This window comes from Equus przewalskii, chromosome 1, assembly GCF_037783145.1.
Source record: "Equus przewalskii isolate Varuska chromosome 1, EquPr2, whole genome shotgun sequence".
NCBI lineage: Eukaryota > Metazoa > Chordata > Mammalia > Perissodactyla > Equidae > Equus > Equus przewalskii.
The window spans coordinates 10,928,869-10,949,807 of NC_091831.1; the positions used below are offsets into that span (position 1 = coordinate 10,928,869).

General features: G+C 40.0%; 1 protein-coding gene across 20 annotated transcripts in view; it reads left to right on the forward strand.

Moving 5' to 3' along the window:
• Positions 1 to 18,413: 18,413 nt before the first annotated feature.
• The window catches only part of ATE1 (arginyltransferase 1), a 163,959-nt gene continuing 161,433 nt past the window's right edge, over positions 18,414 to 20,939 (forward strand). For 4 of the 20 annotated variants that reach the window (XR_011528643.1, XM_070580748.1, XM_070580816.1 and 1 more), the window contains exon 1: positions 19,327 to 19,540. Coding sequence is in view for 12 of the 20 variants with exons in the window: in XM_070580748.1 (XP_070436849.1) it covers positions 19,435 to 19,540 (106 nt within the window). In the remaining 8 variants the exon portion in view is untranslated. Of the gene's footprint in view, positions 18,632 to 18,769; positions 19,008 to 19,202; positions 19,541 to 19,628; positions 20,035 to 20,939 lie in introns of those variants that run through there. The other 16 variants (XM_008514139.2, XM_070581581.1, XR_011528721.1 and 13 more) reach the window with 14 other exon arrangements.

The following is a 20,939-nucleotide window of genomic DNA, read 5'->3' on the forward strand; positions in this document are numbered from 1 at the left end:
TGAGCCTCTGGGATGCCTTGGTTGATTTCTAGGGCAACGAGAAGCAGTCACAAGCTTTTCTGTGTCATCACTGTCCTAGATTAAGACTACTGTGAGGTGGTAGGTGAAGACATCGTCTGGTTGGCAGGGAATGAACTTCAGTGTAAGCTCAGCTGAATGGCCACAGACAGAAGGTAGAAGGAGCTATGTTTCACAGACATAGGCATCCCATCTCAGTGCGGTTAGAAGCACCGTTCAAGGCAAAGGAGCATCTTTTTCATTTTTGTTCTTTTTTGGAATATATATTGAATATCTTCCATGGAAATGCAATCGGTGAACCTCACAGTGGACCCGGCACACACACTCACAGTAGTTGGTGGAGGTCTGACAAGTGTGTGGATGGCCCAGTCACGTGATCTCCTCCTCATTTAGCTGGTGTGTCATAGCTAAATACTGCTGCTGCTATGGAGGTATTGAGCTTTAATACTGTTCAATAGACTTTTAGTTACATGTTGTTTAATTATGTTCATTACTGGTCATTAGTTAAAGAAGGAGAAAATACACCAAGGTTGAAATACAAATTAATGAAAATGATTCTGTATATTCACTTCAAGATACTCTTTACCCTATATGTAAGCTGCGTCTATCCAAAGTCCTCATGTAGCCCACTAAGATGTCTTGGGTTCTTTAAAAAAATGTGAAAAGGAGACAATATAATGATTAATTACAACCTGGCTTCTTATTTATTAGAAATAAAATCTATCCTTTCCAAAATGTGCTGTTTGTAAAGATGTGCTTGAAACTGTAGCCCCAAACATATTCAGAAATAAAACAGAATTATAAAAGTAAATACGGGTATTTTATGGTTAAAAAAAATCAGAATATCAAACAGCAAGTCGTGATAGTTTCTATTTTCATAACAAAGCACTTAATTAAATTTCAGTCTACACTTTAATATTCATTTTCTTCCCAAACCAAACAAGATACCATTTTAAAACCAACAAAAAGTCATGCTGCTCAGATGTCAAACTCATGTGATATTAATTCAGGCAAAATTTTTATAGCATCTGTGACCTGACAGCATTGTATTACCACTACAAATTCCTAATATTTATTGAATATGAACCAGGCACTGTGTGAAGTGCTAAAAGGCAATATCTATTTATCCCACTGTGAAAAAAGAATAATAGAAGACTCTTTTTGGATAAAGAAAAATATGCAATTCTTAATATGAGCCTCTCTTTAAGTAAGCAGTCAATTAAAATAAAACATAAAGACAATCACGTGGACCTAAAAGTACTTTTAATTTAAGTACTATGTTGTAAATTATTTCTCTTTCCTGATAAGAGAAACTGGGGGGATAAAGAATATTTATAAGCCAGGGAGATAGAACCTTTTTGATAGCAAATCATTTTGAAACAACCTATGAGCAAGACTAGATTTTGCCCTAACATAAGCAAAAGATGGCCTGAGTTGGGTTTTTCTGTGATAAATATAAAAACAAAAGGACTTTGCTAATGAGTATTTTATCATATAGCTAAATTTTAATCCTTTGTCAAAATCATGAAATATGTTCAAATAGTTATGAGAATTCCTAGCCGGGGAAGGAGATGATGATGTTTCCTGAACCAAAATTATTGTTAACCACTTAGGTCACTGAACTTGAAATAAACTTCATAGTGTTATCACAGGTCAACTTCTGGCATTGGAAACAGCACATTGCCTGCTGTCTCCATTTTGCAGGAGTTTGAAAACAAACAAATAACAAACAAAAGTGCCTCTGAGAGTATCTAAACATAGAACACTGACACTCCAACCACCCTATGAGGTATTGTTATTACTCTCCCCATTTTCCGTATGAGGCAATGGCGGCTAAGAGAGTTAAGTGATTTGTTCAAGGTCACATAGCTGCCAAGTGGGAGACTGAAAATTGAACACGGATGTCTAAAAGCAAAGCTCGTGATCTTAAGCACGTGCCATCTCACCTAACCTTGGAATACTGGAGGAGTGGAAGCATTGTCCTTACCTTTGAGGAGCTTAGTACTACTAGGGAGACAAGAAATGTATGCAGGTGCACACATGACATAAAGGTACAAATGGGATGCTTAAGTATGGGGGCGGGGAAACAAAGGGCAGGAGTCATTAGTGTGAGGTGGGACTGAACAAGGAGGACATCTTGGGGAGCACATTTCGAGCAGAGTGGCAGAAACGTCAGAGACTCCCCTGAGACCAGCCAAACAAGAGGTGACTCAATCAGAGTAGTTGTTAACTAGAGAAGTTGCACATGCGGAGTACCATACAGAGGGAGGGATGCTGGAGGCCAGAATATAGAGTACAGTATGTGAAGAAGGACACTGGAGACAGAATGTGACCTAGAGGAATTTCTATGACTTCCCCAAACAAATAGAGAACCATGAAATGTTGTTAATAGGAAAGTGATTAAAAAGAAGTGGCACTAGAGAAAAGATCCCAAAACTGTAGGGCCTAGAAGAGAGATAAGTAGAGAACTGGAGTTGTAAGAATTTGGTTCTAGACCAGCATTGTTCCACAAAAATATAGTGTGAGTCACAGATGTAATTTAAATTTTTCTAAGAGCTACATTTAAAAAACTAAAAAACAAATCAGGTCATATTAATTTTAGTGATATATTTTATCAGGACATATTATCTCCAGGACATACAAAATATTATCATTCCAACATGTAATCAATTAAAAAATTTCACACTTTTTAAATAAATAATTTTTTAAGAGCAGCTATAGGTTTATAGAAGTATTGATCAAAAAGTACTCTCTCCCTCAAAGTTCCCCTACTTATATTTTGTATTAGTGTGGTACATTTGTTATAATTGATGAACGAATATTAATACATTACTATTAACCAAAGTCCATAGTTTACATTGTTTCACTCTTTCACTGTTGTACATTCCATGGGTCTTCACAAATGCATGACAGGTGTTAATCATTACTACATCATACAGAATGGTATCACTGCCCTGAAAAACCCACATATTCTGGCTATTTGTCCCTCCCTCACTCTGTGCCCTAAACCCCTAGCAACCACTGCTCTTTTTACTGTCTCCATAGTTCTGCCATTTTCAGAATGTCATATGGTTGGAATCATACAGTATGGCTTTTTCATACTGAAAAGGCTTTTTCAGATTGGCTTACTTCACTCAGTAAATATGCTTTTAATGTTCCCTATGTCTTTTCATGGCTTAATAGGTCATTTCTCCTTATTGCTGAATAATACTCCATTGTCTGGATGTTCCACTATTGGTTTATCCATTCACCAATTGAAGGCCATCTTGGTTGCTTCCAACTTTTGGCAATTATGAATAAAGCTAGTATAAACATTTGTGTGCAGGTTTTTGTGTGGACCTAAGTTTTCAAGTCATTTGGGTATATACCAAGGAGCACAATTACTGGACAGTATGGTAAGAGATATTTAGTTTTGTTAAGAAACCACCAAACTGTCTTCCAAATGGGCTGTACATTTTGCATTCCCACTAGCAATGAATGAGTTCCTATTGTTCCACATCCTTGATAGTATTTTGTGTTGTCAGTGTTATAAATTTTAACCATCCTAATAGGTGTGTAACGGTATTTTATTATTGTTTTAATTTGCAATGCACTAATGACATATGATGCTGAGCATCTTTTTGTAGGCTTCTTTGCCATCTGCTTATCTTATTTGGGAGGCATCTGTTCAGATTTTTTGCTCATTTTTACTGGGTTGTTTTTCTTATTGCTGAAAAATTTAAGAGTTCTTTGTATGTTTTAGATAGTAGTCCTTTATTAGATATGTTTTGCTAAGATTTTCTTCCAGTCTGTGTCTTGTCTTGTCTTTTCATTCTTGTAAGTGTCTTTTGCATAACAGAAGTTTTTTTTTGTTTCGGGTTTTTTTTTTGACCCTGAGCTAACATCTGTGCCAATCTTCCTGTATTTTCTGTGGGATGCTGCCACAGCATGGCCCGACGAGCAGTGCTAGGCCCACACCTGGATCCGAACCTGCAAACCTCAGGCTACCAAAGTGGAGTGGGTGAACTTAACCACTATGCCAGTGGGCTGGCCCCAGAAGTTTTAAATTTCAATTAAGTACAACTCAATTTTTTATTTCATAGATCATGCTTTTAGTGTGCTACCTAAAAAGTCATTGCTAAACCCAAGATCATCTAGATTTTCTACATTATCTTCTCAGAGTTTTTAGTTTTGTGTTTTACATTTAGGCTTAGGATCCATTTTGAGTTAGTTTCTGTGAAAGGCATAAGGTCTGTGTCTAGATTTATGTGTTTTGAACGTGGATGCCCAGTTCCAGAACCCTTTGTTGGAAAGACTATCCTTTCTCCATTGAATTGCCTTTGTTCCTTTGTCAAAGGTCAGTTGACTGTATTTGTGTGAGTCTACTTCTGGGCTTTCTACTCTGTTCTATTGATCTTTTTGTTTGTTCTTTAGCCAATACCACATTGTCTTGACTGCTGTAGCTTTATAGTAAGTCTGAAAGTCTGGGAGTGTCAGTGCTCTGACTTTGTCATTCTCCTTTAATACTGTTTAGGTTATTCTGAGTCTTTTGCCTTGCCATATAAACTTTAGAATTAGTTTGTTGATATCAACAAAACAACCTGCTGGGATTTTGACTGGGATTACATTGAATCTAAAGTTGGGAAGAAATATCTTAAGAATATTCATCTTCCCATCAATGAACATGCATCATCTCTCCACTAACTTAGATCTTCTTTCATTTTTTTGATCTGAGGTTTGTTTTCCTCATATAGATCTTGAACATATTTTGTTAGATTTATACCTAAGTATTTCACTTTTTTTTTCATGGTGCTAATGCAAATGGTATTGTGTTTTTAACTTCAAATTCCAATTGTTCACTTCTTGTATATAGGAAAGCGATGGACTCTTGCCTAGTAATCTTATGTCCTGCAACCTTGCTACTATTGGTTATTAATTCCAGGAGATTTTTGTTGTTGTTATTGATTCTTTGGAATTTTCCATTTGGCCAATCACATCCTTTGAGAACAAAGACAGTTTTACTTATGCCTTCCCAATCTGTATACTTTTTATTCCTTTTCTTTTTTATTGCATTAGCTAGGATTTCCAGTATCATCCTGAATAGGAGTGGTGAGACGGGACATCCTTGCTTGTTGCTGATTTTATTGAGAAAGCATCTGGTTTCTCATCAAGTACAATGTTAGTTGTAAATTTTTTTAGACATTCTTTATCAAGTTGAGGAAGTTCTTCTCTACTCCTAGTCTGCTGAGTTTTTATCATGAGTGGGTGTTAGATTTTGTCAAATGCTTTTCCTGCATCTATTGATATGATCACCTGATTTTTCTTCTTTAGCCGGTTGATGTGATGAATTACATTAATTGCTTTTGTAATGTTGAACCAGCCTTGCATACTTGGAATAAATCTTAGTTGTTGGTGGTGTATAATTCTTTTTATACATTGTTGGATTCCATTTACTAGTAGTTTGTTCAGGATTTTCCCATCTATGTTTATTAGAGAAGTTGATCTGTACTTTTCCTTTCTTGTAATGTCTTTGTCTGGTTTTGGTATATAGGTAATGCTGGCCTCATAGAATGAGTTACAAAATTCCCTTTGCTTCTATTTTCTGGAAGAGACTTTTGAGAGTTGGTATAATTTCTTCCTTAAACATTTGGTAAAATTCACCAGTAAACTCATCTGGGCCTGGTGCTTTCTAGTTTCAAAGCTCATTAATTATTGATTCTATTTCTTTACATATAGGCTTATTCAGCTGATCTATTTCTTGAGTTTTGGTATTTGTGTCTTTCAAAGAATCAATGCATTTTCTCTAGGCTATCAGATTTGTTCACAACATTCCTTTATTATCCTTTTAATGTCCATGGGATCAGTAGTGATGATCCTTCTTTCATTTCTGATATTGGTAATTTGTCTTCTTTTTTTCTTAATTAGTCTCACTAGAGGTTTAGCTCTTTTATTAATCTTTTCAAAGAACTAGCTTTTAGGTTTGTTTTTTCTATTGATTTCTTATATTCAATTTCATTTATTTTTGCTTTAATTTTTGTTATTCCCTCTTTCTCCTTATTGTGGATTTAATGTGCTCCTCTTTTTCTAGTTTCTTGAGGTAGCAGCTTAGATTATTGATTAAAGAGCTTTTTTCTAATATATGCATTCAATGCTATAAATTTCCCTCTAAGCACTGCTTTTGCTGCATCCCACAAATTTTAATAAACTGTATTTTCACTTAGTTCAAAATATTTCTAAATTTCTCTTAAAATGTCTTCTTTGACCCAAGTGCTATTTAGAAGTGTGTAGTTGGGGCTGGCCCAGAGGCACAGTGGTCAAGTTCAGCACACTCCACTTTGGCTGCCCAAGGTTCGCAGGTTTGGATCCAGGGCATGGACCTAGACCACTCATCAAACCATGCTGTGGTGGTGTCCCACATACAAACTAGAGGAAGATGGGCACAGATGTTAGCTCAGGGCCACTCTTCCTCAAGCCAAAAAAAAAAAAAAAAAAAAGGAAGATTAGCAGCAGGTGTTAGCTCAGGGCCAATATTCCTTACCAAGAAAATAAAATAGAAGTGTGATGTTTAATCTCTGAGTATTTTTGAATTCTCCAGCTACCTTTCTGTCATTGATTTCTAGTTTAATTCCACTGTGGTTTGAGAGAATACTTTGCATGACTCCTATTCTTTTAAATTTGTTAAGGTGTTTTTTAATGGCCCCAAATGTTGTCTGTTTTGTGAATGTTCCATGTGAGCTTCAAAGAATGTGTATTCTGCCACTGTTGAATGTATTCTATACATATCACTTAGATCCAGTTGATTGATGGTGTTGAGTTAAATTATGTCCTTTCTGATTTTCTGCCTGATGGATCTGTCAATTACTGATAAAGGGGTGTTGAAGTCTCTAACTATAATAGTTTATTCATCTATTTCTCTTTGCAGTTCTCAGTGTTTACCTCATATATTTTACCACTCTGTGCCAGATCCATACACATTAAGGACTGTTATGTCTTCTTGGAGAACTGACCCTTTTATCACTAAGTAATGCCCCTCTTTATCCCTAATTTTCCTCACTCTGAAGTTTACTTTGTCTGAAATTAATGTAGCTACTCCAGCTTTCTTTTGATTAGTGCTATCAACAACACACCTTTCTCCATCCCTTTAATCTGTTTTTATATTTAAAGTGGGGTTTGGGGGTAGATAATATAAAGTTAGGTTTTATTTTTTTTATCCAGTCTGACAGTCTCTGTCCTTCAATTGGTATATTTAAACCACTGACACTTAAAGAGATTATTGATACAACTGGATGAATATCTACCATATTTGTTATTGCTTTCTAGTCATTGCTTATGTCTTTGTTTGTCTTCCACTCTTTTTCTGCCTTCTCTGGTTTTTTTTTTTTTAATTGAGTTATTGATAGGTTACAATCTTGTGAAATTTCAATTGCACATTAACGTTTGTCAGTCATGTTGTAGGTGCACCACTTCACCCTTTGTGCCCACCCCCCACCCCACCTTTCCCCTGGTATCCACTAAACTGTTCTTAGTCCATAATTTTAAATTCCTCATATGAGTGGAGTCATACACAGATTATCTTTCTCTCGCTGGCTTATTTCACTTAACATAATTTTCTCAAGGTCCATCCATGTTATTGCAAATGGAATGATTTTCTTCTGTTTTGCAGCTGAGTAGTATTCCATTGTATATATGTACCACATCTTCTTTATCCATTCGTCTGTTGCTGGACACTTAGGTTGCTTCCACGTCTTAGCTATTGTAAACAGTGCTGCAATAAACATTGGGGTGCATAGGACTTTGGGGATTGCTTACTTCAAGCTCTTTGGATAAATACCCAGTAGTGGGATGGCTGGATCATATGGTAGTTCTATTTTTAATTTTTTGAGGAATCTCCATACTGTTTTCCATAGTGGCTGCACCAGTTTGCATTCCCACCAGCAGTGTATGAGGGTTCCTTTTTCTCCGCAACCTCTCCAACATTTGTTGCTATTAGTTTTAGATATTTTTGTCATATACAGGTGTAAGGTGATATCTTAGCGTAGTTTTGACTTGCATTTCCCTGATGATCAGCGATGATGAGCATCTTTTCATGTGCCTATTGGCCATCCATATGTCTTCTTTGGAGAAATGTTTGTTCATGTCTCCAGCCCATTTTTTGATTGGGTTGCTTGATGTTTTGTTGTTGAGTTGTGAGAGTTCTTTATATATTATGGATATTAAGCCTTTCTCAGATATATGACTTGCAAATATTTTTTCCCAGTTAGTGGGTTGTTTTTTCGTTTCAATCCTGTTTTCATTTGCCTTGAAGAAGCTCTTTAATCTGATGAAGTCCCATTTGTTTATTCTTTCTATTGTTTCCCTTCTCTGAGAAGGCATGGTGTCTGAAAAGATCCTTTTAACACTGATGTCAAAGAGTGTACTGCCTACGTTTTCTTCCCGAAGCCTTATGGTTTCAGGTCTCACCTTTAGGTCTTTAATCCATTTTGAGTTTATTTTGGTGAATGGTGAAAAAGAATGGTCAATTTTCATTCTTTTACATGTGGCTTTCCAGTTTTCCCAGCACCATTTGTTGAAAAGACTTTCTTTTCTCCATTGTATGCCCTCAGCTCCTTTGTCAAAGATAAGCTGTCCACAGATGTGTGGTTTTATTTCTGGGCTTTCAATTCTGTTCTATTGATATGTGCACCTGTTTTTGTACCAGTACCATGCTGTTTTGATTACTGTAGCTTTGTAGTATGTTTTGAAGTCAGGGATTGTGATGCCTCCCGTTTTGTTCTTTCTTCTCAGGATTGCTTTAGAAATTCGGGGTCTTTTGTTGCCCCAGATGAATTTTAGGATTCTTTGTTCTAATTCTGTAAAGAATGTCCTTGGGATTCTGATTGGGATGGCGTTGAATCTGTAGATTGCTTTAGGTAGAATGGACATTTTAACTATGTTTATTCTTCCAATCCATGTACATGGAATGTCTTTCCATCTCCTTATGTCGTCATCCAATTCTCTCAGAAAGGCCTTGTAATTTTCATTATATAGGTCCTTCACTTCCGTAGTTAAATTTACCCCAAGGTATTTTTATTCTTTTTGTTGCGATTGCGAATGGTATTGTATTCTTGAGTTCTTTTTCTGTTGGTTCATTACTGGAGTATAGAAATGCTACTGATTTATGCAAATTGATTTTATACCCTGCAACTTTGCTGTAGTTGTTGATTACTTCTAACAGTTTTCCAATGGATTCTTTGGGATTTTCTATATATAAGATCATGTCGTCTGCAAACAGCGAGAGTTTCACTTCTTCGCTCCCTATTTGGATTCCTTTTATTCCTTTTTCTTGCCTGACTGCTCTGGCCAGGACCTCCAGTACTATGTTAAATAAGAGTGGTGATAGAGGGCATCCTTGTCTTGTTCCTGTTTTCAGAGGGATGGGGTTCAGTTTTTGCCCATTGAGTATGATGTTGGCTATGGGTTTGTCGTATATGGCCTTTATTATGTTGAGGTAGTTTCCTTCTATGCCCATTTTGTTCAGAGTTTTTATCATAAATGGCTGTTGGATCTTGTCAAATGCCTTCTCTGCATCTATTGAGATGATCATGTGGTTTTTATTCCTCAGTTTGTTGGTGTGGTTTATCACGTTGATTGATTTGCGGATGTTGAACCATCCCTGTGTCCCTGGTATGAATCCCACCTGATCCTGATGTATGATCCTTTTGATGAATTGCTGAATTCTGGTTGCCAAAATTTTGTTTAGAATTTTTGCATCTATGTTCATCAGTGATATTGGCCTGTAGTTCTCTTTTGTCGTGGCGTCCTTGTCAGGTTTTGGTATCAGCGTGATGTTGGCCTCATAGAATGTGTTAGGAAGTGTTCCATCTTCCCTAATTTTTTGGAATAGCTTGAAAAGGATAGGTATTAAATCCTCTCTGAAAGTTTGGTAGAATTCCCCAGGAAAGCCATCTGGTCCTGGGGTTTTATTCTTTGGGATGTTTTTGATTGCTGTTTCAATCTCTTTCCTTGTGATTGGTCTGTTCAAATTGTCTGCCTCTTCTTGAGTGAGCTTTGGGAGATTGTAGGAGTCCAAGAATTTATCCATTTCCTCTAGGTTATCCATTCTGTTGGCATAGAGTTTTTTGTAGTATTCTCTTATAATCTGTTGTATTTCTGCAGAGTCTGTTGTTATTTCTCCTCGCTCATTTCTGATTTTGTTTATTTGAGCTTTCTCCCTTTTTTTCTTTGTAAGTCTGGCTAGTGGTTTGTCAATTTTATTTATCTTCTCAAAAAACCAGCTCTTTGTCTCATTGATCCTTCCTACTGCCTTTGTCGTTTCAATAGTGTTTATTTCTGTTCTGATTTTTATTATTTCTCTCCTTCTGCTGACTTTGGGCTTCATTTGTTCTTTTTTCTCTAGTTCACTTAGGTGTGCTTTAAGGTTGCTTATTTGGGATTTTTCTTGTTTGTTAAGATGTGCCTGTATTGTGATGAATTTTCCTCTTAACACAGCTTTTCCTGTATCCCATATGAGTTGGTATGGCATGCTATCATTTTCACTTGTTTCCAGGTATTTTTTTATTTCTTCTTTAATTTTTCTTCAATGATCCATTGCTTGTTCAGTAGTGTGTTGTTTAGTCTCCAAATCTTTGTGCCTTTCTCAGCTTTTTTCTTGTAATTAATTTCTAGCCTTATAGCACTATGATCTGAGAAGATGCTTGTTATTATTTCAATTTTTTTAAATTTGTAGAGGCTTGCCTTGTTTCCCAACGTATGGTCTATCCTAGAGAATGTTCCATGTGCACTTGAGAAGAATGTGTATTCAGCTCTTTCAGGGTGGAGTGATCTATATATGTCTATTAAGTCCAATTGTTTTAGTTTTTCATTTAGCTCCACTATTTCCTTGTTGATTTTCTGTCTGGATGATCTGTCCATTGATGTGAGTGGGGTATTGAGGTCCCCTACTATTATTGCGTTGCTTTTAACATCTTCCTTTAGGTCTGTTAATAGTTGCTTTATGAATCTTGGTGCTCCTGTCTTGGGTGCATAGATATTTATAAGCGTTATTTCTTCTTGATGAAGTGTCCCTTTGATCATTATATATTGTCCCTCTGTGTCTCTCTTTACCTGTCTTATTTTGAAATCCACTTGGTCTGATATGAGAATTGCAACACCTGCCTTTTTTTCCTTGCTATTTGCTTGAAGTATCGTCCTCCACCCCTTCACCCTGAGTCTGTGTTTGTCCTTGGGGCTGAGGTGTGTTTCCTGGAGGCAACAAATTGTTGGATCGTGTTCTTTAATCCATTTTGCCACTCTGTGTCTTTTTATTGGAGAGTTCAATCCGTTTACATTGAGAGTGATTATTGATGCATGTGAACTTAATGCTGTTAATCTGTCGCTCATTATCTTGTTTTCCTGTGTTTCTTTTCCTGTTTGCTTTAGACTACCCATTTAATACTGCAATTTCTTATGCTGGGTTTCTTAGATTTTTCCTTATTTATGATTTGTGACTCTGTCCTGTCCTTTATTTTAGTGTCTACCTTGAAGTTTGTATTTAGAATCTCGTGTATAATATAGTCTATTCTCTGGTGGTCTCTTACTTACTTGACCAATACTGATTTAGACCCTTTGCTCTTCCCCTCCTAAATAATTATTTTCATTTTTTATTCCAACTCGTCTTACTAATTTGTAGTTAGAGTGCTAAGATCGTCCTTGCTTTGGTAGTTTCCTTACCTTTACCCTAATGCTATAATTGAATATTTGCTATCCTGTTCTGGTCCTATCCATCGGTCTCCCTAGTCTGTGGATTGTGTCCCCTTTCTCCCTTTTTTTCTTTTTTCAGGTATGAGCGCCTTCTTGAGGATTTCTTATAATGGAGGGCTTTTAGTTACAAATTCCCTTAACTTTTGTTTGTCTGGAAAAGATTTAATTTCTCCCTCATATCTGAAGGAAATTCTTGCTGGATAGAGTATTCTTGGCTGAAGATTTTTATCCTTTAAAGCTTTGAATATATCACTCCATTCTCTCCTAGCTTGTAGGGTTTCTGTAGAGAAATCTGCTGACAGTCTGATAGGGGCTCCTTTATAGGTTATTCTCTTTTTTTCCCTTACTTCCCTGAGTATTCTCTCCTTATCTTTCCTATTTGCCAACTTTACTACTATGTGCCTTGCAGTAGGTCTTTTTACATTGACAAATCTAGGAGATCTAAAACCCTCCTCTACACACATTTCTCCATTGATCCCTAGATTTGGGAAGTTCTCTTTAATAATTTCGTTAAGCACACTTTCTGTTCCATTTTCCTTTTCCATATTCTCGGGAATTCCTATGATCCTTATGTTCTTACTCCTCATTGAATCCATTATTTCTCGGATATTTTCCTCATTTTTTTTTTTTTAATAATGTTATGCTAGATTACAACCTTGTGAGATTTCAGTTGTACATTATTGTTAGTCATGTTGTGGGTACACCACTTCCCCCTTTGTGCCCTCCCCCCACCCCCCCTTTTCCCTGGTAACCACCGATCAGATCTCCTTGTCAATATATTAACTTCCACCTATGAGTGGAGTCATATAGAGTTCGTCTTTCTCTGACTGGCTTATTTCGCTTAACATAATACCCTTGAGGTCCATCCACGTTGCTGCGAATGGGCCAACTTTGTCTTTTTTTATGGCTGAGTAGTATTCCATTGTGTATATATGCCATATCTTCTTTATCCAATCATCAGTTTCTGGGCATGTAGGTTGGTTCCACGTCTTGGCTATTGGAAATAATGCTGCGATGAACATAGGGGTGCAAGGGACTCTTGGGATTTCTGATTTCAGGTTCTTAGGATAGATTCCCAGTGATGGGATGGCTGGGTCATAGGGCATTTCTATTTTTAACTTTTTGAGAAATCTCCATACTGTTTTCCATAGTGGCTGTACCAGTTTGCATTCCCACCAACAGTGTATGAGGGTTCCTTTTTCTCCACAACCTCTCCAACATTTGTCGCTCTTGGTTTTGGATGTTTTTGCCAATTTAACGGGTGTAAGGTGATATCTTAGTGTAGTTTTGATTTTCATTTCCCTGATGATTAGCGATGATGAATATCTTTTCATGTGTCTATTGGCCATATTTATATCTTCTTTTGAGAAATGTCTGTTCATGTCCTCTGCCCATTTTTTGATCGGGTTGTTTGTTTTTTTGTTGTTAAGCCGTGTGAGTTCTTTGTATATTATGGAGATTAACCCTTTGTCGGATAAGTGGCTTGTAAATATTTTTTCCCAATTAGTGAGCTGTTTTTTTGTTTCAATCCTGTTTTCCCTTGCCTTAAAGAAGCTCTTTAGTCTGATGAAGTCCCATTTGTTTATTCTTTCTATTGTTTCCCTCAACTGAGGAGATATAGTGTCCGAAAAGATTCTTTTGAAACTGATGTCAAAGAGTGTACTGCCTATATTCTCTTCTAGAAGACTTATTGTCTCAGGCCTAATCTTTAGGTCTTTGATCCATTTTGAGTTTATTTTGGTGTGTGGTGAAAAAGACTGGTCAATTTTCAATCTTTTGCATGTGGCTGTCCAGTTTTCCCAGCACCATTTGTTGAAGAGACTTTCTTTTCTCCATTGTAGGCCCTCTGCTCCTTTGTCGAAGATTAGCTGTCCATAGATGTGTGGTTTTATCTCTGGGCTTTCAATTCTGTTCCATTGATCTGTGGACCTGTTTTTGTACCACTACCATGCTGTTTTGATCACTGTGGCTTTGTAGTATGTTTTGAAATTGGGGATTGTGATTCCACCAGCTTTGTTTTTCTTGCTCAGGATTGCTTTAGCAATTCGCGGTCTTTTGTTGCCCCATATGAATTTTAGGATTCTTTGTTCAATTTCTTTGAAGAATGTTCTTGGGATTCTGATTGCGATAGCATTGAATCTGTAGATTGCTTTAGGTAGTATGGACATTTTAACTATGTTTATTCTTCCAATCCATGTGCATGGAATGTCTTTCCATCTCTTTATGTTGTCATCAATTTCTTTCAAGAAAGTCTTGTAGTTTTCAATGTATAGATCCTTCACTTCCTTGGTTAAGTTTATCCCAAGGTATTTTATTCTTTTCGTTGTGATTGTGAATGGGATTGAGTTCTTGAGTTCTTTTTCTGTTAGTTCATTGTTAGTGTATAGAAATGCTACCCACTGATTTATGTATGTTGATTTTATACCCTTCTATTTTGCTGTAGCTGTTGATTATTTCTAATAGTTTTTCTATGGATTCTTTGGGGTTTTCTATATATAAGATCATGTCGTCTGCAAACAGCGAGAGTTTTACTTCTTCATTACCTATTTGGATTCCTTTTATTTCTTTTTCCTGCCGAATTGCTCTGGCCAACGCCTCCAGTACTATGTTGAATAGGAGTGGTGAAAGTGGGCACCCTTGTCTTGTTCCTGTCCTCAGAGGGATGGCTTTCAGTTTTTGTCCATTGAGTATGATGTTGGCTGTAGGTCTGTCATATATGGCCTTTATTATGTTGAGGTACTTTCCTTCTATACCCATTTTATTGAGGGTTTTTATCATAAATGGGTTTTGGATCTTGTCGAATGCTTTCTCTGCATCTATTGAGATGATCGTGTGGTTTCTGTTTTTCATTTTGATTTTCCTCATTTTTTTAAATTCTTAGTTCTCTTTCTTTCTCTGTCTGGCGCCATTCAGCCTGTCCGTCCTTGATTATGCTAATTTTCTCCTCTATGTTGTCTACACGGGCATTCAGGGAATCCATATTCTGTTTTATCTGGTCCATTGTGTTTTTGATCTCAAGTGATTCTGTTTGATTCTTCTTTATGATTTCAATCTCTTTTGTGAAGTAACTCCAGAACTCGGCTTGTTTCTCTATCTTTCTCTCTACCTCATTAAGTTTTTTGATTATAGCTGCTCTGAATTCATTATCACTTAGTTTACCTAATTCCAAGTCCTCAGGACTTAATTCTGTGTTTTTATTGTTTTCCTTCTGGTCTGGGGCTTTTATAAATTGCTGGATGGTAGAGGAGCGGTGTTTTCTCATGGTGGTAGAATTCAGTTGCAGTTACAGCCTGTCGCCACTAGATGGGGGTCGAGAGCGGCATGTTATGAGCTCTCCCCTTGGGGCAAGATGGCTGCGCCCACTGGCTTCGCTGGGGGGAGGGGCTGTTACACACGCCGGTCTGGGTTCAGATCAGTTCTGTTCTCTGGTCTCCCAAGGCCCTTGATTTATAGGGTCCCCACGGACAGAAGCTTTCCCCCAGTCAGCGGGTCTCCACTGAATCAGCGGCAGGAGTCCTGGATGATCCCTCCGTTGCGCGGCCCCTCCCCAACTCCTTCCTGACCCCGTGCCGCAGCGATCACAGACTCTAGAGGAGGGAGCGATGTTCTCTCCTACCGTTCCAGCGCCTCCGGAGGTGTAAGCAAGGTTATGATCTCCGCCTTCTTGGTATTGTAGGTCTCTAACGAGCTGGCATTATGTTTGTTCTCTGAAATTCAGTTCTTCCAATCTTTTGCTGTATTTTGGAGGGGAGAGAATCCCGGGTCAGCTCACCCTGCCATTTTGCTCTGCCCCCTCTCCTGCCTTCTCTGGTTTTAATTAAGCATTTCATGATTCTACTTGTTTTCTCCTCTCTTAGCCCAGCAATTATACTTCTTTTTTTGCTTTTTTAAATGGTTGTTCTTCACTTTGCAGTATACATATACAACTAACCCAAGTTCTTTCAAATAACACTATACCACTTCACAGGCAGTGCAAGTATCTTATAACAGAGAATTTCCAGCTCAGTTCCTCTCTCCCATCCCTTATAACATTGCTGTTATTCATGTCAATTATCCATAAACTATAATTACCCTATACAAGTTGCTATTATTATTTGGAACCATCTGTTATCTGTTAGATCAATTAAGACTTTAAAAAACAAAAAATTTGATTTTACCTCCATTTATTCCTTCTCTAACACTCTTCCTTCTTTATGCAGCTCTGAGTTACAGACCTATATTATTTTCCTTCTTTCTGAAGAATTTCTTTAACATTTCTTGAAAAGCAGAATTACTGGCAACAAATTCCCTCCGTTTTTATTTGTCTGAGTCCTCTCTTTCACTTTTGAAGGATAATTTAGCTGGATACAGAATTCCAGGTTGGTGGTTTTCTTCCTTGCAACACTTTAAATATTTCACTTCCGGGGCTGGCCTGGTGGCGCAGTGGTTAAGTTCACACGTTCTGCTTCTCAGTGGCCCGGGGTTCGCCAGTTTGGATCCTGGGTGTGGACATGGTACTGCTTGGCACGCCATGCTGTGGTAGGCGTCCCATGTATAAAGTAGAGGAAGATGGGCACAGATGTTAGCTCAGGGCCAGGATTCCTCAGCAAAAAGAGGAGGACTGGCAGTAGTTGGCTCAGGTCTAATCTTCCTCAAAAAAAAAAAAAATTAAATATTTCACTTCCCTCTCTTGCTTGCATGGTTTTTAAAGAGAAATCTGATGTAATTCTTATCTTTGCTCCTCTATAGGTAGTGCTTTTTTTCCCTCTGGCTTTTTCTCAAGATCTTCCTGTTGGTCTTTGATTTTCTGCAGGCTGAATATGATATGCCTACAAGTAGATTTTTTGGCATTTATCTTGCATGGTGTTCTATACTGCTGCAATTAAAAAATTCAAATACACTTAAAGAAAATAAAATAAAAAGTACAGCACCCCTGTAGCACTAACCACATTTTAGGTGCTCAATAGGTACATGTGGCTAGTAGCTACTAAATTGGAGAGTGCAGGTCTAGATGGTGGAAGGTAGGGGTCTAACCTGAGGCCTCTTGGCAGTGAGTGGCCCACCTTCTAGGAAAACATCTTCTAGGACTCCATCACCACCAGCACCTGAGAACACTGGTGTTCCTATCCACCTCCTTGCCTCTGCTCATACCATACCTCCTCTCTAAACTGCCCCTCTTCTCTGTATTTTACTTTTTTCCCTGGCTTAACTGAGGTCCTAGCTACTCACAACACTTTCTTTGGAAGGAAAGAATAATGTGTTTCACTTCATTCCCTTTAATTCAAGAAACATGACTGGGCATATCACCATACAGATTCTTTCACATCATCAGGGCCTAGTATTGAGCCTCACTCTTAGGCTTTGCAGATCGATTTCACATTCAGTGATACAAAAAGATGTTAATGGGACCAAACATGCTAGTGTTGTCAGCATTTTATTCCGTCAAGTAAGAAAATTAAAAAAGACAACTCTCTATTGTTGGCAATTTCACAACTAAAAGCACATTCTAATAGCGCCCTCCCTTCCATCTTCCTCACAAAGTGGGCAATTAAATGAAGCTTTGCATTATTTTTCTGATTTGGGCCTGGAACATGAAAACTTTGTCTCTGACCGTCAGCAAAGTAAAGACATCTAGGAACCACTGCCCTACATAAGTCCAAACCTGATCCAAACTTGATCTCTTTTCCTCTTCAATTTATCTGATTTTTGTCACCTTTTCCCGTTCCTATATGTCTCTTACTAGTTGTGTGACCTCTGGCATGCTATTTAGCCTCTCTGGTCTTTGTTTCCTATGTTGTGAAGTTGCTGTAAGGATTAAATGAGTTAACCCATATGCCCAGAACTTTGGACATCCTCATTGTTGTTCAAGGTGGGTATGCCCTGGAGTGTCCTGGCTGCAGTTGGTCTAGGGCTTGGGATAGGGTTGGGGCTTCAAAGGGACAGAAGTGAAGTGTGACAAGGCTATAAGACTGAAAAGCCTCCTACTCTCTGTCCTGAGAATAGCATTCTGCTGTCTCATTTCACAGGCCCTTATTTTCATCCAAAATGAGAACCCGGCTGGGGTAAAGACCACGAACGGTCAAATCTGCCACAATGAACAAAATGGATGAAATCTGTGTTAAGGACATGAGTACTGAGATCTACCAAGGATTCTTCAGGTCTAAGGAGTTGGAGGAGCTGGAGAAACCTACAGGGGCCCTAAAAACCTCCTGCATGTTACATAGCTATCCTTTAGGTTCTTTCCCATCCTGTGAGGCACTTAACTAGGCACACCTCCAGAGCAGTCGACCTTGGGGGCAAGAATGTTGAACTTGACCTCAAAAGTTTACCTCTGTTTCTCCAAGTTTCATGATTTCACTTTTTTTAAACACTGCAAAAAGATAATCAGCTTTATTGTTGCCTGGTAAAGACAGGCTTAAATTATGTGTGCACACAGAAGTAAAGGTTAAGGAATATTACCTTGATGCAGGTATCCATTTTTGTACTTTGCCTCAGACTATTACTCTCTAAGAAATCCTCTTAAAATTAGTGCTCACAAACTGGAGGCTCATGGGCTGAATTCAGCCTATATAAATGTTTTGTTTGGACTGTACATTAAAAAAATTCTTTCAAAGTAACGTTTAAAAATGATACTTTAAAAAACAAGAGCTTCTCTTTAAAAGTTATAAGATATGACGGCACCGGGTTCACAGTGGCACGAGGCAGCAACTGGCTCTGACAGTTGTTTCGTTCAAAAGCGTTAAATGGTCTTCAATTCGCCAATGCCAGCCATGCACAGAGGACCTGCACGTGCACTTGAACCTCTGGGCACTTAAGTGAGCGCTTGCTGGTTTGGAAGAAACCTGAGCTGGCTACCCACAAGGGGGTCAGGGGCGGCCTGAGATGGTAACTTTTAAACTGAGACCTGCAGAAATGAGTGAGTGATCACAACCTCCGTGCCTCAGTTTCCTTGTCTGTAAAATGGGGCTGACAACATGCAGTTGAGGGAAGAGCTGGCCCTAACTCGGGGCCCGGGGGCACCATTACCATCCATGCTAACGTTCTGGGAAGTCCCCGACCCCAACGCGGCCCCGGCCCGGGGCCCGAGCAGGGGCTGGGGGCTGGGGCCTCGCTCTCCACTCCTCCCATCCATGGGCCCCGCGCTCCGCCGAGGTCGGCCCCTGGGCGCCGAGAGGCGTGGCCGGCCCGCGCGGACCCGGCGGCGGCCATGGGCTCGGTGGTGGAGTACAAGGGGCTCAAGGCCGGCTACCACTGCGGCTACTGCGACTGCGAGGAGGGCAAGGCGTCCTGCGGTGAGTGTCCCGGTCGACGGGGCCGCCGCCGCCGCCCGCGTCCACCCCCAGCCAGTCCGCCCGCCCGGCACGGCCGGGCCAGCCACTCGCGGGAAGCCCCCAAGCCCTGCTCCCCTGCTCCCGCTTCCCTTTCCCACTCGTTTCTTCCCCGACCGTTTCCCTTCACGCTCAGTCTCGGCGCCTCCCCCTCACCGAACATGGTGGTCCCTCTTGGAGAAGGAGCGGAAATAGCGGAAGGCTGCCCTCGGTCAAGATGGCGCGGGCGGCGTCGGCGCCGGGGACTCGCGGCGAGGCCCGGCTGGCGGGCGCCGAGCGGCTTCGCGCGCGCCTCAGGGCGCCCGGGCGGCGCGGGGCATTGTGGGGTGGCGGCGGCGGCAGCGGCGGTGGTGGTCTCGGGCTGGGCCGCGTCGCTTTTAGGGCCGGGGCCATGGCTTTCTGGGCCGCTCTCTCGCCTAGCATCGTGGAGTATTTCGAGGGCGAGGACTTCTACCGGTGCGGCTACTGCAAGAACGAGTCGGGCAGTCGCTCCAATGGTGAGCGGGCCGGGCCGGGCCGGCGGGCGGGGAGGGCGCCGCGGCCTCGGGGGCTCCGCGCAGGGCCGGCTGCCTTGGGGGTCGCGGCGCCCGGCCCGGGCCGACCGGCTCGAGGGACCGCGGCGGCTGGAGCCCCTGCCCGGCCCCTGTCTCGCGGAGAGAGTGCGGAACGGGGCTCCCCCGCAGGGGCGGTGACTGACAGACTCAAAGCGGACCTCACCTCTGATTCAGCAGGGAAGCTTCTAGGCGCTTATTCCTCACACAGGTGTAGTGAGGGTCCTGCAGTCGCTAAAGGTGTGGAAGCAGGTGTCCATCATCAATGGGAGACGATAAATAGATGATGGCATGCCGAGCCGGGGAGCACTGTAGTGTGGTCCTTCGCGGCTGGGGTTGATCTATAAGTGCTGATGGTGTTGTAGGAGCATCCCCGATAAGAAGTACGGAACGAGGGATGTAGGACTGAGTGTCGGGTGGTGTTATTTATGTAGGAAAAGGTAGGTGTGCACGTGGGCATGGGCATCCTTGGATAAAACGTCTCTGAAAGAGTATACAAGAGCCTGGTGACCATAGTCGCTGCTGGCGAGGGAGCCTGTTTGTATTGATGTGTTTGAGAATTTTACCAGGTGCTTATATGCCCTGTCATTCCTCCACCCACCTCGATGACGACGACAACAAAGCCAGCCTACAGCCCCTCCTGCCCCCGCATCATGATTCAGGGTTCTTTTGGAAGATTTGTTGCTTTAAACAAAACTGTGTTTATTTTCTGCTGTCATTCATTGGCAAATGTAGAATTTCTTCTTTTAAAGAATAAGGCAGCATTGTGGAAAATGGGATATCCATTGAAGATATAAATTTAGGTAGTTTCCATTTAAAAAAAAATTTCACATGCCCTGCAGTAGGGGAATGATTTGGACGATTATGGTGTGTCCATTTACTCGTTAATTAAAAGTGTTTATTAGGTGTTTTTGTGGCTAAGAGGGAGTAGAATGTAATATGCAATTACATTAGGAGTGAGGATTACAAAGACGAGGTAAGCGGAGAAATGTTTAGAGGGTAGAGTTAAAGGGAGAAAATAAAGAGGATGCAATTGACATTTGTGACATGATTACAGGTCTGGGAGGGAAAAAAAGCCTGGTGAAACACACCAGATGGTGACATTGGTTGCCTTAGGGTGGTAGATATTCCTCTCCTATTTTTGGAATTTTAGCATTGTGAAAAATGCTAATATGTAAGTAAGTAATAAATTATATTAAACATTTCTAAAATTAATATTTGCGTAGATCTGTAATTATTTTTTCCGGTAATTTTAGTAAGAGAAAATTGATTAATATAGATATCTTTTGTCTAAAGTCGTGTAAAAGAAACCTGTTTTCAACCTTTTCATCTAAAGAGAGAACTG